This window comes from Ziziphus jujuba, chromosome 3 (genome assembly GCF_031755915.1).
Source record: "Ziziphus jujuba cultivar Dongzao chromosome 3, ASM3175591v1".
Taxonomy (NCBI): Eukaryota; Viridiplantae; Streptophyta; class Magnoliopsida; order Rosales; family Rhamnaceae; genus Ziziphus; species Ziziphus jujuba.
The window spans coordinates 12,730,871-12,747,651 of NC_083381.1; the positions used below are offsets into that span (position 1 = coordinate 12,730,871).

The following is a 16,781-nucleotide window of genomic DNA, read 5'->3' on the forward strand; positions in this document are numbered from 1 at the left end:
ATGTAAAAGCAGATTGACCAGAGTTAACAGGAAGATTATTTTGAGACAAGACAAGCTGGAAGATTTTAGATGAGGGATGACCAAGTCTCGCATGCCATTGATGAGAAGAGGTGGAGATGTCGACACAAGCAAGCTTGGGCTGGAAAGAAGTTCTATTAATGGATGGCCATTCATATACTTTATTCCTTCTCTTTCCTTAAAATAGATGTGCCCCCGTAGCTAGATCCTTCACAAAAAAAAAAAAGGTGGAAAAATTTAATGGAAGCATTATTTGTCTTGCAAAATTGAGAGACAGAAATTAAATTTCTCTGAATGGTAGGCATAAACAAAACATTAGAAAGAGAGAAGGAAGTGTGAGGAGTGGAGAGAGTTGAGGAACCCGTGTGAGTGATAGGAAGTCCAGTACCATCGCCAAGTACAATGTCATCAGGACCATTGTAAGTGTAATGAAGAGAGAGGGCATCAAGAGAGGAAGCCACATGATGTGATGCGACAGAATCAACAAGCCAATTTTGAGGGGATTGGGTATTGTTACAAGTGGTTGTGTGATTGACGGTCGGGTGGCCTTGAAGAAGAATTTTCTTAGTTGAGTAACATTGTCTAGCAGTGTGACCAGGCTAAGAGCAAAATTGGCAGATAACAGGGTGTTTTCCAAATGGTGGACCACTATAATTTTGACCATTAGATGAAGGTTTCGAGCCATAAGAGGAGCTGTTGAGAGTGCCATTTGGTCCACAATTTTGATATCCATTCCTTTGTCGGTGAAAATGATTCCGTGACTTAGAGGTATGAGTGGAATTGATAGTGAGAGGCATAGAACTAGATCTAACTTCCTCACGTTTAAGGAAATTGTCATATTCAATAAGTTTGTCATGGAGTTCCTCAAAAGTAATAATTGCATCATGAGCACGGACTGCTACAGACATTTCTTTGAACTCAAGCCCTATGCAATTAAGACAGTAAATAACTAGATTATCATTTCCAACGGGAGATCCAATTAAGGCAAATTCATCAGCAAGACTTCTGATTTTAGCAAGATACTCGTTCACCAAGAGAGTACCACGACTGATGACAGTGAGTTGCTCCTTCAGGCCAAGAATATGGGATGCAGAGGCATTGGCAAACAGTTTGGTAAGACATTGCCATACTTCTCGTGAGGTGGTGGCTGACACCACAAATGGAGCAATCGAATCAGAAAGAGAGGAGATAATACCATGCAACAGAAGTTTATCCTGACGCATCCAGAAGATATATCCGGGATTTAGGACAGATTGACCATTGTCAGTCAAGAGAGGAGAAGGACAAGGATTAGTACCATCCAAGAAACCAATTTAGTTGCACCAAATAAGAAAGCATCGATATGGGCTTTCCATGAGAAATGATTGTTGCTGGTTAATTTTATAGGAAGCTGAGAAGCATTGAAAGAGATTAATGCAGGTTGGTCTAGAGACTGAACAGGGATAGAAGATACTGGTGTTTGAATATTGGTAGAGATGGAGCTAGGAGTTCCCATTGGAAAAAAAAAAGAGGGATCGAAAAAAACTCGTTGGAGCTAATTGAGCTTTGATACCATAAAGAAGTTTCAATGTATACAGTGAATTTGAAAGCCAGAGACAATTCAGACTGCTAGTATTGTATTGATATATATATATAGTTACAAAGAGAGAATAAAAGGTAACTAGAATATTGATCCTCCATCAATGGAGATTTACAAGCTATACAGCTAAAAGATATTCTACATAAGGAAAGACAGCAGAGAGGATGTACAAGGAAACTATACAGCTGACAGATATTCTACATAAGGAAAGACAGCAGGAGGATGTACAAGAAAAAGATATCAAGATTTGGGCCTGTGAATCCCTTAAGATGTGGAAGAGGTTTGTTTCCTAATATTGCTGTTAAAACTGCTGCTAACATGTATAGCTTGCTTCTTTCTCAAAGTGACGACAATGTAAAACTTATCATGCTTGATCAGCTCAATGAGCTAAAGTCATCTCATAGAGATATTATGGTTGATAATAATGGATGTGTTTAGTGCTCTTTATAGTCCAAATCTTGATATTCAAAGCAAGACATTTGACATTATTCTTGAACTGATTACTCACAGGAACATTAATGAGGTTGTTGTGACTTTGGTTATTCACTTTGGAAGCAATTAATGATTAGGTAAAACATAAATGATTTTTAGTTACGAATGTGAATGGTTTTTTAGAGTTTTCAAAATGATAAATATGAATAATTGAATTAAACAAATTGAAAGGCCTAATTTATTCATCAAACACCTTGGTCTACATAAAATAATAAGAAAGGAAAAAAAAAAAAATCCAAAATAATAAGGGAAAAACAATAAAACCTCATATAAATTTTTTTTTGGGATAATTACAACAATTCCTAATCTAATGAGAAAAAAAAAAGGCATATTTTGAACCCACAACCTAACTTGATTGGCCCCTATATAAATGTCTTTGACAAATACTTTTAACATTTGATACTCTCTTTTAAATATGTTTAATCAAACTTATAAATTTGTTCTCTTTAAACCTTTTAAACTTTTTTATTAAAAAAATTAAATTTTTATCTTCTTTATTTTAAATCTCACTATTTTAAAAAAATATGTCTAACGCTCACATTCACACCTATGAACTTACAAATTCAGGATACATCCTTTCTCTTTGAATTATAAAATTGTTATAATGATAAAAGCCAAAAGAAAAAACTCATACTAAACTTGTTATTTATCATGAAGAATCCCCTCCAATATGTACAATTACCACTTGGATATGTGTTAAGTATTTTCCTTCACATTATCTAGAGCAACAATTAAATGGTTTAGGAAGTTGAAACCTGAATCTGTCAGTACATTTTCTCAATTGAGTCAGCTATTTTCTTCTTTACTTGTTGGAAAAAGGTGCCAATAAAATTTGCTACCCATCTTCTATTAATCAAGCCAAAAGATGAAAAGTCATTAAAATAATATGTTTCACATTTCAATTCAGAAATAGTACAGATTAAGGACTATAGTAATGAGATGGCTCTGGCAACGATGGTGTCAAGCATTAGCAATGAAAAGTTCCTTTAGGATGTGTTTGGTAAGCTGGATTGGCCAGGATTCGACGGGACTATGTCCCTGTCTGATGTTTGGTTTTACAATTTAAGATCGGGACAAGTTGTCCTAAACAGTATTTTAATCCCAATCGATTGGCACTCATCTGACCCATCTCTCCCTCTAGGTCATTTTTGTCCCAAACTCAAATGAAACCCCACTCTCTCTTGTTGGTGTTCTCTTGCTGAAGCAGATCCTTGGATTGTGATGGAAAATCAAAGGAGCTCTCTGGATAAGGTGAACGATCGTCTCTCTCGCCGGACATTTGCATCTTTTGGAGAAACAAACACGGTCGATGAGTATGGTTATTACTCTACCCTCCATCTCTGCATCTTTGTATCTGTTCCAGCCTTTTCTTGACATTATTCTTCTTCTTCCTTCCATTTCGTGACCTTTCTTCTCCTTTTATTTGCAGAGCACCGAGAGGAAGAAGCACTTCGCACGCCCAGGGCATCACATACTTCGTAGAATGGCAGCTAGGTTCTCTCGCATTCAGGAATTGGATCTTTCTATCTGAGTGTCACGGATTTTGATCTCTCTATTGCCGATGGGTTTAGGTCCTTGAAAGTCCTCAATTTGCAGAATTGTAAAGGTAATCCATTTCCCTTTTTTTTTTTTTTTATATGTGAAATTTGAATATCTGTGATGCTTTTTATGCTAAGTTACTTGGAATTGCAATGGGTTTTAAGTTTATGTGAATAGTTTGGTCTGTTTTGAATTTTCCCAGGATAAATCATTCACATTTTCCTGCAAATTGCTAATGATGTCTTCTAAGAAGCAGATTTCGTTGAGCAAGATTCATCATTGCCTGTTGTTGTTTGGGATTCCCGATTATTTTAGGAACCGAGTTGCAAAATACCCAACTTGGTTGAGGATTGTGGTTGATGGTGATGGGAGGAGGGTGCTTGAATTGGTCGAATGGGATCTGAAACTTGCTGTCAGTTTCTTGAGAGGGAATTCATAGTCATTAGCTGCTTACCACCAAGGAACTTTCTTGATCTATTAAATAAAGCACAAAGATTCATCAGTGCAGATGGGCTAATCAAAGCATAAAAAGCTTAAAAAGGGAAGTCAAGCATATTTCATGATCAAAAGAATGGAAAAGTAGAACTAAAATGAAAATAAATAGAAGACTAATAATTACAATCTAGTCATAGATCACCACGGATACTAGTTGTCTTCAAAGGTACACACCACTAAATACCTCATGTGATCAAATACTAATTTAGATCAAGAACCAAAATTTGTTAAAATGGCTAAACAAGCTTGTATCATATCCACAAACCAAAGATTGAGGAAAGTATTGCCATTACAATGCTTAAACTACTGCCAAATGCTTTAACCTGAGAGAGAAATTGAGGATCTGATACATAGAGGATATCTATGATAATATGTGGTTGATGATGGAAATGATAGATAACAAAATGACAATCATGGTGGTGATAAACAAGTGACTGATGACGAGAAACAATATAGATCACTTTGTAGGGAGATCCATACCTTCTTTGGAGGTCCCAGTTGTAGTGATTCAAAGAGAGCACAGCTCAATTATGCCCGTTGTGCTATGCATCTAGAAGATTGATATGTCTACTTGACTTGGAGTTCGGTTAAAGAGATGGAGACACCATACACTATCATTTTTACTGAGGAAGACAATAAGGGTATTCATTATCCATAAGGTCTACCATTTCTTACTTGATAGTGATAGTTCAGCAAATATAATATATTCTTCTACGTTCAATAAGATTGGGATCAATAGAGACCATTTAAAGCATCTACTACACCATTAATTAGTTTGCAGGGAAAAATATTGCACTAGACGGAACCGTACATCTACCAACGACTGCAGGTGAATTACCGAATTAGGTAACATTAATGAGATACTTTCTTATTGTGGATTGCCCTTTCGTATAGAATAATGTTATTGGTGGACCTGCGTAAAATCAATGAGAGTTGTCGCTTCCACATACCACCTCAAAATGAAGTTCAACACCAAGAATGGTATCATAGTCATGTGTGCTAATCAACATAACTCAAGGTTTTAGTCAAAGAGTTTATGATTGATGGAATTCCAATCTGGTATGATTTAGATTGAGTTAACAAATTCTTCATCTCCATTGATGGAATTCTGGTTTGGTATGATTTAGATTTACTTAATAAATTTTTCATCTCATCATTGGTGTAAGAACTTTAGTTATTAAATAAAGTTGAAATCTCTTCAACCATATTTTGAGATTTATTAACTTAGTTTTAACTATCTTTGAAAAAGGGGAAAGGCTTTCTATTACTTTGTTATAGTTAAATCGATTTTAGTGCTCGACAGTGAATTATGATTTGGTGATCAATGATCGTGATGAAATGATCTAATACTACTTGGTAAGTAACTATTTCAAAATAGAACAATATTGTAAAACAGGACCAATTGTAGAATATTGCTCTGTATACTACAAGGTGACCAACGCGGACATTGAGGACAGCGCTCACTCTTTTTTGATGGTGTTGGACAAAATTATGGACTCCACGCCAAAAGCCTTTACTTAAAAGGTTCAGGAAGCACCCAACATTCTGGCGCTTGATGTTAAGTTGTTAACTTCATTTAACGTAGATGGGGCTGCCATGTGTCACGGACTTGTTTGTTTACCCTTCAAGCCGTGCGGCCTTAGTTGCTATTCCGACCCTTTGTTGCAACTAAGTAAGCCTTTTGCCCACTAAAAGAGAAAGCTAAGCAAAGAAAGCTAGAGCACAAAGAGAGTTTGGGAGAATGAAAGTATATTACTTGAAAGAGAGCTTTACAAGTATAGATGAGATTTCTTGGATGGTTTGGCCAAATGAGGCCTCCACCTATTTATAGGCACACAAAGTCTAATCCTACGGCTATAATTGCTTTGATCCTACGGTGGAGAATGGTTCCCACCTACTTTCCCACCTACTTTACATAAAATATCTAAAGAAGCATCTAGAATGGATATGTACATGGCTTGACCTAGGTGCTTGGCCCATTGTAAGGCCCAAAATAGGCCCAAAGTGGATTATAAGGCCCAAAATGGATTGCAAGGCCCAAAATGGAGAGAATGCTCACCAAGTGTTTGATGAAATGCTTCTACCGTGACATTCTCCCCCACCTATGCCGTCGACGTCCTCGTCGAGCTTGCTTCATGGAACCTCTTGATATGATCTTCAAATTGCCAAAGCGCGATAGCAGGTTCCCAACTCGCTTCGCTATCGGGTAGTCCTTTTTCGTGGGACGTGACACTCTCCCCCACCTAAACTCGCGACGCCCTCGTCGCGCCTTCTTCCTTGCCCGCCGAATGTGATCTTTGAGTTGCCGTTGTGTATCTTGGTGCTCCCCACTTACTTCACCATCCGGCAGGTCCTTCCCCTTCACCAAGTATTTGGTGTAGTTGGGTATGCCTTTATGTTGACCGACTCGATCCGCAGGTGTGGCTTCAACACTCTTGGCGGGTGAAGTCACTATCGTCGATGGTGCTCCTATTGACTTACCTTTCGCTAGGGCCTCCGTGCTCCCTTTCCTCACAATGGGAAGTGACTCTTCATAGCGTCGTGCCTTCCCGTCATGTACCTCGTTTTGTTGAGGTGATGGTTTGGCTAAGTTTCCTTCCTTAGCCTCTTCGTACTTTCTCTTGTCGTCTCCACGACTTGAAGCCAATGCACGCAAGTTCCCTTGGTGCAACTCCTTTGGCACATGTTGTACCTTAGGAGATGTCTTGGCATGGTTTGAGGCATCCTCACTAGGCTTTTGGGCAGCAGCCAAGTTGATTTGCTCCTCCCTCTCAACTTGCAATGCTGACAAAACCTTGGCCTCCCGCTTGCTAGCTTGTTCCGTAGGCACCATGCACGTCGTTCCCCCATCCATGATGCATAACTTGCTTGCAAATGGGAGTGGGAAAGCCTTTACTCGGTTGAAGAAGTCCATACCAAGGACAACCTTGTAGTCATCCATGGACACAACCGTTAGATTCAATTGGCCCTCCCAATCGCCGATGGTGGTTTGCACACCTCTAGCAACTCCTTGGAGTGGCTTTGCATCCGAGTTCACCGCCTTTACGGAGCCCCTTTCTTTGGTCGCCTCGATCCCAAGCCTTTGCGCCTCCTCCACCGATAGGAAATTATGTGAGGCACCCGTGTCCACCAACGCCTTGGTGGGCACCCCATTGAGTTTTGCCTCCACGAACACTAGGCCACTCTTCTTTGTCTCCTTAGGAGCAGCCTTGATAGCGTTTAACAGCTGTAAGGAACCTATTTGTGTTTGCTCTTTAGTTTCCCTCTCTTCGAGCATGGCATTTAATGACTTCCTCTTTGGACAATCTCTTGCCCAATGGGGACCGTCACATAGGAAGCAATCTCTCTTTGGCTTTAGTTCGGGCTTGGCTCCTTTCTCCCAATCTTTGCTAGGTAATGGTGGCCTTCTTTGATGTTCCTTGCTTTGGGGAGTTTTATAGAACTTGTCTCCCCCACCTTTAGTATAATTATTCTCATCTAATTGAGCTTGCATAAGGGACAAGGTTTCAATTACCTTTGTTTGGAAAGCTTGGCTTTCATGACGCCATGCCTCGGTGTTGGCCTCGTTGGTGTATTGCATGGTACCTCTAAGCTCTCCCACTTGGTCACCCACACGACCATCGAGCTCCTCCATGCCTTGCTCCACCTGATCAAGCCGCTCCAACATATCGGCAACAGCCAACTCCACTTTGACCACCTTGGTCTCCATGGCGGTGAGAACGTCCTTCGACTTTGAACGCCCACGTCCCTTCCTTGCAGCTTCGGGGATGACTTCCCTTCCCCTTGCTTCTTCAATCACAACCTCTGAGGAAGACATGTTGCTCTAGATGCTAGCTTTAACCTTGGCTCTGATACCACTTGTCACGGACTTGTTTGTTTACCCTTCAAGCCGTGCGGCCTTAGTTGCTATTCCGACCCTTTGTTGCAACTAAGTAAGCCTTTTGCCCACTAAAAGAGAAAGCTAAGCAAAGAAAGCTAGAGCACAAAGAGAGTTTGGGAGAATGAAAGTATATTACTTGAAAGAGAGCTTTACAAGTATAGATGAGATTTCTTGGATGGTTTGGCCAAATGAGGCCTCCACCTATTTATAGGCACACAAAGTCTAATCCTACGGCTATAATTGCTTTGATCCTACGGTGGAGAATGGTTCCCACCTACTTTCCCACCTACTTTACATAAAATATCTAAAGAAGCATCTAGAATGGATATGTACATGGCTTGACCTAGGTGCTTGGCCCATTGTAAGGCCCAAAATAGGCCCAAAGTGGATTATAAGGCCCAAAATGGATTGCAAGGCCCAAAATGGAGAGAATGCTCACCAAGTGTTTGATGAAATGCTTCTACCGTGACATTCTCCCCCACCTATGCCGTCGACGTCCTCGTCGAGCTTGCTTCATGGAACCTCTTGATATGATCTTCAAATTGCCAAAGCGCGATAGCAGGTTCCCAACTCGCTTCGCTATCGGGTAGTCCTTTTTCGTGGGACGTGACACTCTCCCCCACCTAAACTCGCGACGCCCTCGTCGCGCCTTCTTCCTTGCCCGCCGAATGTGATCTTTGAGTTGCCGTTGTGTATCTTGGTGCTCCCCACTTACTTCACCATCCGGCAGGTCCTTCCCCTTCACCAAGTATTTGGTGTAGTTGGGTATGCCTTTATGTTGACCGACTCGATCCGCAGGTGTGGCTTCAACACTCTTGGCGGGTGAAGTCACTATCGTCGATGGTGCTCCTATTGACTTACCTTTCGCTAGGGCCTCCGTGCTCCCTTTCCTCACAATGGGAAGTGACTCTTCATAGCGTCGTGCCTTCCCGTCATGTACCTCGTTTTGTTGAGGTGATGGTTTGGCTAAGTTTCCTTCCTTAGCCTCTTCGTACTTTCTCTTGTCGTCTCCACGACTTGAAGCCAATGCACGCAAGTTCCCTTGGTGCAACTCCTTTGGCACATGTTGTACCTTAGGAGATGTCTTGGCATGGTTTGAGGCATCCTCACTAGGCTTTTGGGCAGCAGCCAAGTTGATTTGCTCCTCCCTCTCAACTTGCAATGCTGACAAAACCTTGGCCTCCCGCTTGCTAGCTTGTTCCGTAGGCACCATGCACGTCGTTCCCCCATCCATGATGCATAACTTGCTTGCAAATGGGAGTGGGAAAGCCTTTACTCGGTTGAAGAAGTCCATACCAAGGACAACCTTGTAGTCATCCATGGACACAACCGTTAGATTCAATTGGCCCTCCCAATAGCCGATGGTGGTTTGCACACCTCTAGCAACTCCTTGGAGTGGCTTTGCATCCGAGTTCACCGCCTTTACGGAGCCCCTTTCTTTGGTCGCCTCGATCCCAAGCCTTTGCGCCTCCTCCACCGATAGGAAATTATGTGAGGCACCCGTGTCCACCAACGCCTTGGTGGGCACCCCATTGAGTTTTGCCTCCACGAACACTAGGCCACTCTTCTTTGTCTCCTTAGGAGCAGCCTTGATAGCGTTTAACAGCTGTAAGGAACCTATTTGTGTTTGCTCTTTAGTTTCCCTCTCTTCGAGCATGGCATTTAATGACTTCCTCTTTGGACAATCTCTTGCCCAATGGGGACCGTCACATAGGAAGCAATCTCTCTTTGGCTTTAGTTCGGGCTTGGCTCCTTTCTCCCAATCTTTGCTAGGTAATGGTGGCCTTCTTTGATGTTCCTTGCTTTGGGGAGTTTTATAGAACTTGTCTCCCCCACCTTTAGTATAATTATTCTCATCTAATTGAGCTTGCATAAGGGACAAGGTTTCAATTACCTTTGTTTGGAAAGCTTGGCTTTCATGACGCCATGCCTCGGTGTTGGCCTCGTTGGTGTATTGCATGGTACCTCTAAGCTCTCCCACTTGGTCACCCACACGACCATCGAGCTCCTCCATGCCTTGCTCCACCTGATCAAGCCGCTCCAACATATCGGCAACAGCCAACTCCACTTTGACCACCTTGGTCTCCATGGCGGTGAGAACGTCCTTCGACTTTGAACGCCCACGTCCCTTCCTTGCAGCTTCGGGGATGACTTCCCTTCCCCTTGCTTCTTCAATCACAACCTCTGAGGAAGACATGTTGCTCTAGATGCTAGCTTTAACCTTGGCTCTGATACCACTTGTCACGGACTTGTTTGTTTACCCTTCAAGCCGTGCGGCCTTAGTTGCTATTCCGACCCTTTGTTGCAACTAAGTAAGCCTTTTGCCCACTAAAAGAGAAAGCTAAGCAAAGAAAGCTAGAGCACAAAGAGAGTTTGGGAGAATGAAAGTATATTACTTGAAAGAGAGCTTTACAAGTATAGATGAGATTTCTTGGATGGTTTGGCCAAATGAGGCCTCCACCTATTTATAGGCACACAAAGTCTAATCCTACGGCTATAATTGCTTTGATCCTACGGTGGAGAATGGTTCCCACCTACTTTCCCACCTACTTTACATAAAATATCTAAAGAAGCATCTAGAATGGATATGTACATGGCTTGACCTAGGTGCTTGGCCCATTGTAAGGCCCAAAATAGGCCCAAAGTGGATTATAAGGCCCAAAATGGATTGCAAGGCCCAAAATGGAGAGAATGCTCACCAAGTGTTTGATGAAATGCTTCTACCGTGACATTCTCCCCCACCTATGCCGTCGACGTCCTCGTCGAGCTTGCTTCATGGAACCTCTTGATATGATCTTCAAATTGCCAAAGCGCGATAGCAGGTTCCCAACTCGCTTCGCTATCGGGTAGTCCTTTTTCGTGGGACGTGACACATGGCTACCCGGCTTTGGCTCGCAAAATCTAAGCTTCCAAGATTACTAGAGTTGTAGCTATTCGAAAAAAATAAAAGGCTAGGAATTAGGATTACTAAAAGCACTTTTTTTAATAAATAAAAGATATTTATGGTTTACTTCTTGTTTATCTAATATAATATATATACATATATTTTAAAAGATTTATTGAAATAGAAAAGAGATTAGAGAGACAGAGAGTTGGGATCAGAAATATGAAATAGAAGAATGCGATAATGATTATAGAAAAGAAATGGAATCAGAAACAAACGAAAAAAAAAAAATTTCATGGTAAGTCAATGACTCATGTGCATGGTAAATATAAATTCCATTAGGTGTGTTTGGTTCCTGGTGAAATTTGCCTATCTTATAAATGCTAAGGAGGTTTACTTGGTTTTGACTTTGCTCTGCTCTGCTCCTCTTTTAGTTTCCTTTCGCTCAATTTTGGTTTTAACTCATATAGTAGTGGTCCAATAATTAATAAATAAAAAAAAAGGGAAAAAACTCTTTGCAAGTGGATGGGTTGAGATTGAATTGAACAGTTGCCATATGGATAGGTGCCAAAAGAGGGAATTTTCAGATATATATTAGAGTTGAAAAGGCCAAAACATCTAACAAGTAGTAATGTCCTGTTTTACATATTTTGTTCCTCTATCATATACATAAACGCAAACTCAGGGGAGGTGATGTTGTTAATTACTTTGAATGGGTTCAGGTAGCTAGTTTGCCAATTACAAAACCTTTTCCATAAATCAAAACTTGGAATTAGTGCTCAGAATTCATCTGATATATTGTTTGTTTGGTTTAGTTTATGCATTGCAGTTTAATTTTACTAGATTTCAACTTTCATGTGCGATAGCTTAACAATGAGCGAACGACTTGAAAGATGACAAAAAGGGTTTTAAGATGTGCAAAACAAAACCCATATTTGTGATATCCGAATGGGAAACGATAGACTTTTGCTTATGTGGATATAAATACACATGCCCTCTAATGGCCTCAGTTGAATGGGTGTTTCTATTATTTGTCTTTTTAATTCAAAATCAGATTCTTTTATGGTGGTAGCGAAGCTTAAAGTGTAAAATTTTGATATCGGTGAAAATATTAAAAAATTAAAATATGAAAATTTTAATAAAAATATAGGAAAGTATCGAATATGGATAAAAATTTACAAAAAATTATGAAAATTTATTTTAAAGATAGAAATTTTTATTAAAACCTTAGTATTGATTCATTTAAGCAATCAATTATCAAATTAATTATAAAAATTATAAAAATATTGAATAAATATTATATTTCTCTTAATCAATTTAATTTATAGTAAGCTGTAATAATAATAAACTATTATTGATAAAAATATACATAAAAAATATATATTTGATAAATTGTTTATTAATTAAGATAAAACAATCATTATAATTACATTATACTTCATAAATATCATCTCAATATTTATAAAACTCTTAAATAATTGAAAATTATTAGTATCTTTCTCGTTCTCATTTTGAGATGTGAAATAATAATAGTAATTATTAAATTATATATCTCCTTAATAATTTTTTATATAATTATTAATATGTCAGCCAGAAGGATCTTATATTAAATATAGTTGTCTTTAATGTTTAGTATAATATATTCTATCATATTTTTATTTTTATTTGTTTAATGTTATTAATTTAAATACTATCAATATTAATTTTATACAATATTGTATTTTCATGTTATTATTTTATATTATTATTTTTCATTCTTATATAAACAATTATTAACTTGTAATTATGGGATTCTAATAAATTTATCTTATACAAAATGAATAGCAAATATATATATATATATATAAATATATTTATCAATGAATAGAACTTATTAAGATTATTGAATTCAATTCACTTCGTTTTATTTATATCATTAAATATTTAAAAAATAATTAAAAGATTAAAAAACACTATTACTAAAGTTAATCTCGTAAAATAATTTACTAAAAATCAATAATATTTTTGAATTTTTTATAAAAAATTTTAAAAAAATTTATAGATATTTTTAAAATTTTTAGAAATTTACATGAAAATTTCTGAAATTTTGATGGATATTATAAATATTTTAACCAAATTGTTAAAGATTTTGTGTAGATATTTGACGAAAATTTCCATGAATATTTTGGAAAAAAAATTTAAAAATTTTGATAGATATTATAAAAATTCTCCTTACTTCATTTGAAACTTAAATTTTATTTCAACCTTTTTAAAAAAAAAATTTGAATTTTTTTTTGAATATTTCAAACCTTCACCAAAAGCACAATCCATCGTTATTATAACGTAGATGGGGCTGCCATGGCTGCCCAGTTGTGGCATGCAAAACCTAAGCTACACAGATTACTAGATTTGTAGCTATTAGAAAAAAATAAAAGGCTAGGAATTAGGATTACTAAAAGCATTTTTTTAATAAATAAAAGATATTTATGGTTTACTTCTTGTTTATCTAATATAATATATCTACATATATACATATATTTTGAAAGATATATTGAAATAGAAAAGAGATTAGAGAGACAGAGAGTTGGGATCAGAAATATGAAATAGAAAAATGCGATAATGATTTTAGAAAAGAAATGGAAACAGAAACCAAAAAAAAAAAAAAAATTCATGGTAAGTCATGATTCATATGCAATGGTAAATATAGTTGTCCTTGATATTTAGTATAATATATTCTATCATTTTTTATTTTTATTTGCTTAATGTTATTAATTTAAATACTATCAATATCAATTCTACATAATACTGTATTTCTATGTTATCATTTTTCATTTTTATATAATCAATTATTAACTTGTAAGTATGAGATTTTATTGAATGCATCTTATACAAAATGTATAGCAAGTATATATTTATATATATATATATATATTTTATCAATGAATAAAACTTATTAAGGTTATTAAATTCAATTCGCTTTATTTTATTTATATCATTAAATACTTAAAAAAACAATTACAAGGTTTAAAAAAAACTATTACTGAAGCCAATTTGGTAAAATAATTTACTAAACGTTAATAATATTTTTAAATCTTTTATAAAAAATATTTAAAAAAAATTTAGAGATATTTTTGAAATTTTCATGAAAATTTATGAAATTTTGATGAATAATATATTTTTTTAACCAAATTGTTAAGGATTTAATGTAGATATTTTAATGAAAATTTTCATAGATATTTTTTAAAAAATTTTAAAAATTTCGATGAATATTATAAAATTTTTATCTCTATCATTTGAAATTTAAATTTTATTTCAACCCTTTAAAAATTTAAAAATTTTAAAAAAAATTTGAAAATATTTTAAATATTTTAAACCTTAGCCAAAAGCAGAAGATAGCAATTGCAGAGCAATTTATAAAATAATAGTCAATAGTATTGATAGTACAATCCATGATTATTATAATTTCCTTAAAACAACAAAAACAGGGCCATGCAATATTGGATTCTTTGGTGGCCAAAAGTAGAGGATTGCAATTGCAGAGCAATTTATAAAATAATAATCAATAGTATTGATAGTACAATCCATCATTATTAATGCACCACAATTTAACAGAAACTACACCTAAAACAAGCCCCAAAAGCAATTTAAACAACCAAACATAAAAAAATACATTCATTTAGGTTACATTAATATCTGCACAAAGCCGTAAAATTTCAGTTTCCAACTCGTTTATCTCTTCCTCATCAACTTTTGCTCTTATTTTATTACTCATTTCTTTTGCATTCCTCCTAATATCCTCCCCAATTTTTTCCACCATAACCTGTTTGATCACTTTTGTAACATTTCCTCTTTCAATCCTCCCATCAGAGTTCCTCTCAACCTCCAAACTAACCCCAGAAACCACTATAACTCTAGCATTCCATGGCTGATCATTTTGCATAGGCATGGCTATAATTGGGACACCGAATTTCAAGCTTTCCATGATTGAACTAATCCCACTATGGTTTACAAACCCACCAATACTCGAATGGTTCAGAATCTTTACCTGCGGTGCCCAATTCTCAATAACCAAACCTCGATCTCCTACCTTTTCAAGAAACTTTTCTGGAAGAGCTTCTTCAAGCTCCATTTTCTCTCCAACTGGAAATCTAATAACCCATATGAAGTTCACCATGCTTAACTCTAACCCGTAAGCCATCTCTTCCATGTCTTCCTTAGATAGATAATACTCGCTGCCAAACGACACGAGCACGGTTGAGTGTTTCTCTTTCTTGTCAAGCCAGTTAATGATGTCCATGCCCTCGTCGTCGTTGTTATCAGGAACAAGAAAACCCACAGGAATAACCTTTAAATTAAAAGAAACAGAAAGATAATCCATATATTTCCCTTCAAGCTCCCTTAAAGATCTAATTAAAATGACATCACCGTATGTTTTATGTCCACTTTCATTGTTAGTTGAAGAACTTTCATGTTTTTTGACTAACTGTGATTTAGCTGAATCAGGACAGATCTCAGGAAATGGGAATTCATCACCACCTTTGTTTGATACAAAATGACTACCATAACAGATCAATGAAGCTGCACAGATCATAAAAGCAATGGTTGGGATATTGAGAGAAGAAGCCAAGTTGGATGCCCATGTAGGAAGAAGATCATGGATCAACAAATCTGGTTTTAAGGTTTCAAGGATTTTAGAGAACTCAGGCTTGGCCATGTCCACGGCCATAGTGAGAGAAGGCAATAGATGTGGTGGGAGTCCTTTGGTTGTGTGGTAGTGAGGAGGAAGCTCAGGAAGTGATGATGAGAGATGAAACTCAACTAGGTGTATGGAATTTGAATAGGAGGTGTTTGGATGATGAGAAAATAGTTTTTGTTTGATGGAATTGAGATTTACAGGAGTGGAACAGAAATAGATTTGGAAATTTCTATGCGCAAGCTTTTTGGCTACCTCTAGGTAAGGAGATATATGACCATGAGCCAACCATGGAAACATTAGAACACTGATATTTCTCTTCCTGATCTGCTTATCATCCTCCATGATTCTCTCTCTCTCTCTCTCTCTCTCTCTCTTCTTTTTTCCTTCTCTTTAATTCTTTCAGCAGCCTATACATATAGCTACATATGGTAGTGGTTTTGATTCAGTTTTTAGCTTTTGTTTATGTGAGTGTAGAAGATAGGACTAAGAGATGATTCTACTCTTGTACCCAAATGAACCATTTTTATCTAAGATACATTATACTACTAGAACATCAAGATCAAAGCTGGGCCATTTGAAAAATGTTATTTTGATATATAATATTATCCTTGCATTGCAATAATTAAGTAATTTGTTAACTTATATACTAGCAGTGCTAGCAACACTTGCTGTAACACCAGCTTGTGCACTCTCTTGTGTCTACATATTACACTTGTCCTTTACTTTTTGTCAAAGCCAAACATATTTCATATGAAATGTAGTCCACATTCTTTCATTTTAATTATACAAGTGCCCTTATTGACAGTTCTCTTTTTAAATTTTTGTTGCTTTTAAGGTTTTTTTTTTAATAATATTATATGCACGAAATTGCCTTGAATGGGATTAAGGTTGGTGATGGTCATGGGTCTCTTAACAACTAGAAAATTTAATATACACGTTTATATTTTTTTTTAAAATTTAAGAGGATTTAATATTAAAATTTTTTTTATTAATATTAGAATCATTAAATTTATTTTCATTTTGATAAACTACTGTCATTAATTTTTTTTAATTAAATAGTGGATATCCAATATCTAAGTGAATATCTTTATTTCTATTAGTAATAGATGCAAGAAAAGGAAAATAATAAAACAACAGAAAAAAAAAATTAAAGGATCGAGAGGGTAATGGATATGTGAGAAAAATTAGTTAAAAAAGTGAAAATTGAAAACCAATAAGT

General features: G+C 36.6%; 2 protein-coding genes across 2 annotated transcripts; both read right to left on the minus strand.

Moving 5' to 3' along the window:
• Window positions 1-617: 617 nt before the first annotated feature.
• On the minus strand, window positions 618-1,513 carry LOC132803098 (uncharacterized). Its single transcript, XM_060815338.1, has 2 exons — window positions 1,316-1,513; window positions 618-1,232 (listed from the first exon to the last, which is right to left on the minus strand). The coding sequence occupies exons 1-2, from the start codon at window positions 1,511-1,513 to the stop codon at window positions 618-620; spliced, it is 813 nt and encodes a 270-aa protein (XP_060671321.1).
• A 13,029-nt stretch (window positions 1,514-14,542) lies between these two features.
• Window positions 14,543-15,904, minus strand: LOC107422176 (beta-D-glucosyl crocetin beta-1,6-glucosyltransferase). The gene has a single exon (XM_016031592.3). The coding sequence runs from the start codon at window positions 15,902-15,904 to the stop codon at window positions 14,543-14,545; it is 1,362 nt and encodes a 453-aa protein (XP_015887078.3).
• Window positions 15,905-16,781: the final 877 nt, after the last annotated feature.

Excerpts from the sequence above, each read along its gene's own strand:
- LOC132803098 (XM_060815338.1), bottom strand. The coding sequence starts at position 1,513 with ATGGGAACTCCTAGCTCCATCTCTACCAATATTCAAACACCAGTATCT. Across the intron at positions 1,233-1,315 it reads CTAAATTGGTTTCTTGGATG|GATAAACTTCTGTTGCATGG; the intron begins GTACTAATCCTT and ends TGGATGCGTCAG.
- LOC107422176 (XM_016031592.3), bottom strand. The coding sequence starts at position 15,904 with ATGGAGGATGATAAGCAGATCAGGAAGAGAAATATCAGTGTTCTAATG.